Raw genomic sequence first — 6000 nt, 5'->3', positions numbered from 1 at the left:
ATTTCATTTCTTTAAATTTATTTAACTCACAATCATTTAAAATGCAAGAAAAATCTTTTCTTTTATTAGACAATCAACTACAAAATGCCTCCAAAGATGACTTGACAATCAGTATGAATGCAGCATGAACAACAATCAGTCTCAAACTTTTTTACACACACAAAAAACGGCCTTTCTTTTTTTGTTTGTATCTTCAGTCTTACAGGGCTACTACTGAAAACATTACTGCACAGCTACGGATGCTTGCCCACCTCAGTGGAGAGTACAGGGTTAGGTTTACTGTGGGGATTCATCACAAGATGCTGAGGCAAGACTAGCAGGGAACACTCACAGGGTAATTTGGGGTGGGGGGGGAACTTAAAACATTACAGGCAAAACCAACACTACCAGTAAACAGATTAATAATGTTTTCTGGTTCAGTGAGTGCTTACTTATTTAGAAGCACTTGAAATTTGTGCTTGTGCATTTGGCAATACTTTCAAGTGTGACTTCCCAATTAATGTCATAAAAAATTCTGTGCCCTCTCACTTCAAATACCTCGGATGCATTTTGATGCATCAGTAAGCATACAGGTGTTCTAAGGAAAACTAATAATTTCACTTTGACGTGTAAATCAATATAATAATTTTTGTGGGGTATGATATGAAAATAAAAGAAAGATAAAATTCTACAAACAATTGCTGGTTTTCCTTTGCTATATGGAAGAAACTAGGACAGTTATGGAAAGAGGAACTATGAGGATGCTATATTCTGAAATGAGGTTTATTTTTGAAGGATGGTTCATGAGAAATAAAGTCACAACAACACATGGTAATGCTTGAATATCTAGTTTGTCAAGACTAGTTCCCTGTGAGAACTGAGACACTGGCATGGAGACTTGGGAAGATGCATAAAATGAAGGGGCTGTGGGATAAGGTACTTAGACAAAACCTTGTATGATGAGTTCATGAAAGAAATTATTGAAAAATCACTGTGCTAGGCTAATTGTTTGAAAGAAAATGGACAACATTACCTCCAATGGCCAAATGCTGTTACTTCATCTTTTTTGAAGTACTCACTGTATACCCTTAGCAAGATAGCCTATGAGAGGCTAGTACGTGAAGTTACTTTGGAAATAGGTTGGCTGTTGCAAAATGTATCAAAATCTCATGTTTGAACCACTTTGTGCATAACTATCACTCAACTGGGCAGTACAAGATTTGACAACACCATGGCCATGTTCTATGTCAAACTGTCTCACTCACTGAGTTTTCAAGTACTCTCTCTCTCTCTCTCTCTCTCTCTCTCTCTCTCTCTCTCTCAATGTTGCCCAACATGGCAGTTGTTTCTAATTTATACAGTCATTGTTCTATATCATCGTAAGGATCGCAAAGCAGCAAAACTAATCCCTGTTCTTTTTCTTTGTGTCTCACATACTTATTTTGATTATTTTGACTGCCAACTCAATTTGAATTTATATTCATGACCCACCACAAATCATTAACAATCTGCAGACAGTCTTCACATGTGTTGGCATAGTGTCTGATCACAGCTTTGACATTTAGTTATAGGTCATTTTCAAATTTAGTTTAATTGTAATAACTATTTACAAGCATAAATGAGAAATTGTTACAAAAAAGCATATATACACAGTCATGAATAAAAACAGGACTACAAAGTTGGGTGCAACAACAGTCTTATTAAACATTTCACTAGTTGGCATTATACATTCTTATAATAGCCACTTACATTGAGGCTTAACACAAGATTTGCAAAGTGTGGTTGGAAACCACTGTCCGCCATACGGCTAACAAAATGCAACCAATAATTGACAGCCTTCTGATAGTCATTAAATGTTTTTAGTAAATCATCCATCTTAAGGCCACTGCGCACCATTTCACAGAACTTCAGAATCAGTGTAAACACCCGCATTAGATAATCCATCATTCGTTTTGTTTTTTCAAACAGCAGGCACCTGCAAATGTAAGAAGACATGCATAATAAATGACACTCAAGTCTTAGAATACTGTAAACTGTGTCAATTAATCTGAAAGATAATCAGAGCTTCCATTCCAATCTTTACACTGTCATTAATATTTTAGCCATATTCTTAAGAATCTCCATTTCTGTGGGTTTTAGATGAATTATGTCATTCAAGATATGGTGTATGGATAAATTTACATAAAAATTGACTTCATGTTTGTTTGCCAAACATAGAGGGTGTCTATAATTAAAGTTTCAGAATGCTGTAGAAAGAGACTGCTTGGAATGACATAAAATTTGAGAGCAGCATATTACTGATGCAGGGGGAAACAAAATCATGGGATGATGGAGGGGGGGGGGGGGGGATATCTGACCAATAGATGGCACTGCAAGCATCGGAATATGCACACCAACAGATGCACCACACACATTTGTTCCTCAGTTTCTGTCTAAGTTGCCAAAATGACTGTCTCCATGAAGGATCATATGCTGCTGGTAAAGATGTTTTACAAGAACAGTGACTGTACGCCAGCAGCCCTGCAGATGTTCCGCACATTGAAGGGTATGAAAAAAGGCATTGGGTTGATGTCTGCTAAGGGTCTGGATAAAACGATGACAAAATTCAAAACAATTACAAAATTCAAAAAGACAGGTTCTTTTGAAGTGCAATGTGGGAGGGGGAGGAAAGCAGTTGATCTGACATCTGTTGAACATGCGGCCACAGCGCTGCATGAGGGGTCGAGCAGTGGTGTGCAAACCAACAGTGCATGGGGAATTGTCTGACTGTTGGACATGCCTGTGAGCATAGTGCATAAAATTCTGTGAAGCATACTGCACTGCTATCCATACAAAATCACCATATTCAGGGGTTGCTTCCTGCTGACCTGCCAGCAAGACAAACAATTACTTTGGCATTTCTTGCTCACATGGAAGTGAGCAATGAATAGCCATGGAACTTTCTGTGGACAGAGGAAGCCCATTTCCATCTCCCGTAACATGCCAATATGCAGAATATGAGCAACAGAAAATCCACACAAATATCAACCGCTATCATTTCATTCTGCAAATGTGACTGTGTGATGCAGGTTGATGGCATAGTTTATTGAAGAGCTGTATTTTTTCGAGGAGATGAGTCCTGCAGGTCCTGTTACCTGTAAAGCCACTGGTAAATTCTATGACAGCCTTGTGCACACTAATGTCATTTCGACTCTTCAACAGTGTGGATGTGTGGGTAGGATCATTGTTATGCAAGATGGTGCTCCTCCACACATTGCGCAACCAGTGAAGTGGCTGCTGTAGAGGTATTTTAGAAATGGTAGAATTACCAGCTGTCATTTTCTTACAGCCTGGCCAACCAGATCACTTGGTCTTAATCTGTATGACTTGTGGCTGTGGTCTTACCTGAAAGATGGTGTGTTCAGCATTCCAATTACGAATGTAACTGAATTGAAGGCACACATTGCGAAACACATGGCCCCCGAGACACTCTGATCTGTAGTAAAATATGCTGTTTCTCGATTTCAAGTTGTGGCAGAAAACAGCATAATGAACATGTCTTGCGCCAGTCTCGTGTCAATTAGAAACTGATGTCATTTTGCTTTTATGCGTTTTTGGCCTCAGAACAATTAAAAAAGCAATGTTATTTTGATTTTTATTTGGTTTTTGGCCTCAATATAATTAAAAACCAATGTTATTTTGGTTTTTATCTAGTTTCTAGTCCCAGGGAAATCGAAAACATGCCATTTTGGTTTCAATGCAGTTTTTGGTCTCAGGACAATTTAAAACCAATTTTCCCATTCAATGGTGGATGGACTTGCCTAACTAACAATGCCGCAACTGTTGACGCCGAACTTGTGCAGTCTGGCACACTGAACCGTATGGATGGTGTAATGTGCAGCTCAAACCATGTCTGTTGAACTGTGATTCATCTGTCTTTTGTAGCCTACCCCATTTATGATAAGATGCTTACAGTGTTATCTACCAATTCACTTTTTTCTTTTTTTTTTGTGTGCGTGTGTGTTTCGTGTTTCCCCCTGCGTCAATAGTATGATGTTAAAATCTGACATCATTCTGAACAGTGATTCTCTTTCTACAGTGTTTTGAAACTGGACTTTAATTATTGACACCCTCAATGGCTGATGGTAATAGATCATTGACTTTATTGGCAGCACAGTTGATACCTCACAACCATAATGTGCTGTTGGAGGGATTTTTTAAAATATTGGTAGATATACAAGTGTTCTGAGAACAAGGTAGCTACTACACATAAAACTACTCAACAGTACCAACTGGAAGCATTAAATGCATACCTTGAAGGAAGTCATTCTTCTGCATCATATTGTTGCTTTATTTTATTCAAAACAAAGAATTTATTTTATTGTTTTGGGCTTTTACAAAACAGTGCCTGATACAGAGAAATTACTTCTTTCAAGAAATTTTATCTTATTGTCAATCTAAGCATAAAAATACTATTAATTTAATGAATGTGTTTTGATGCAGTATACTGAACAATGTTGGCCACTTTTTTTCAACAGTTACAGCATAGTCCTTAATACTGGCTAGTGGACTGTAACACACAATTCTGACTCTGAAATTATTTCAGGAAAGTTTATAAGATCCAGCAGCAGCTGTAATTTGTACAGAATCATCTTCCTTCTTGTACAAATACAATATGAATTCATTTCTAGATCTACAAATGGACTCCGCAGGCCACCATGTACCACTCTTAGTCATCGCCTTTTCTGTTCCACTCGCAAATGGAATGATGGAAAAATAACTGTCTGTATGCTTCTGTCTGAGTCCTGATTTAACTTGTCTCCGTGGTCCTTACATGAGATGTACACTGGTGGCAGCAGGATCATTCTGCAATCGGTTGTAAATCCCCGTCCTCTAAACTTTCTCAGAAGTGTTTCACAAAAAGAACATCTCCTACCCTTGGGGATTCCCATTTGGGTTCGTGGACCATTTACATAATACAATTACTTTGATGGCTTCCTTTAATCAGAGCTGATGGGGATCCCAAACACTCAAACAGTACTCAAGAATGGGGCACACAAGTGTTCTATATGCAGTTTTCTTTTTAAATAAAATATACTTTCATTTCAGAGAGAATAGCATCAAAAAGGAAAGTTCCAGGAGAAATAGAGGTCATGACAGTTTCTTGTGGACCATCCAATAGGCAGGCAAAGGTTTTAAGGCAGCCATTCTCATTTGCATGGTTTACTCCAGCATATCAAACTGTCCCCATAAATGAGTATTGTTTTATGGCTTTGAAATTATAAATCAAATGGATTTTGTACAAACAATCAGTGTATTTGTTGTGAATAAAGTCAACATAAACTAATTTTCATCTGTAGTGTAGGCGATGCATTTCATTGTAAGAGTAGCTGTTGATAAACTTGTCAATATGATCATATTTAGTCAGTTACCCATTGGGATCAACTCATCTAGGCTGCTCATTAACCTTTCCACTCTATTATTATTATTATTATTATTATTTTAAGATTTCATTTGCTGTAATGTTTTGTGTGGAATATCTGTTTGTTATTATCATGAGAAGATATGAAAATAAGATACACAATAAATCTGCAACTATCAACAAGCAAGCAGCTATAGAAAGTATGGATCATACTTATCCAGTTTCAGGTAACTGCTTTTACTACAATTGCCGTGCATGTGCCAGATTTTAGTCAGGTGTTCCTCATTTACTTGGTTGGTGGTGCAGGTGCAAATATAAATTTGGAAATTAGGCTGCCATTTAGATTGATGAACATTCTTCAAAGCTTTTATTCAGAAGTAACAACTCATAAAATGTCCAAAACAGAGCAATACTTTCTCTGAAACATATATTATCTATTTGGGCTGTGCTAATTTTTTCAACCAAATAAAAACAAACATTTGCCTATAGTGGCTTGATGTGTGCGGATCAAGCTACTGCTTGAAAGCTAGTATGAATGCTGGTTTCTGTTATGTGTTTCTGTGCTCCACGCATCGATACACTATAGGTGTATGGCTGCTTTTCCCTTATTTTATGTACTG

The 6000-nt window shown here is 37.4% G+C and overlaps 1 protein-coding gene across 1 annotated transcript in view; it reads right to left on the bottom strand.

The window, feature by feature from the left end:
• Positions 1-1658: 1658 nt before the first annotated feature.
• LOC126190679 (gamma-tubulin complex component 6) overlaps positions 1659-6000 on the bottom strand; it is a 253518-nt gene continuing 249176 nt past the window's right edge. The window contains exon 17 of the mRNA XM_049931129.1: positions 1659-1954. Coding sequence (XP_049787086.1) covers positions 1702-1954 — 253 coding nt within the window. The 3' untranslated portion in view covers positions 1659-1701. The remainder of the gene's footprint in view (positions 1955-6000) is intronic.

Source organism: Schistocerca cancellata, chromosome 6 (genome assembly GCF_023864275.1).
Source record: "Schistocerca cancellata isolate TAMUIC-IGC-003103 chromosome 6, iqSchCanc2.1, whole genome shotgun sequence".
Taxonomy (NCBI): domain Eukaryota; kingdom Metazoa; phylum Arthropoda; class Insecta; order Orthoptera; family Acrididae; genus Schistocerca; species Schistocerca cancellata.
Note: the sequence above shows the minus strand (reverse complement) of the source record. Positions and strands in the feature narration are given on the sequence as shown.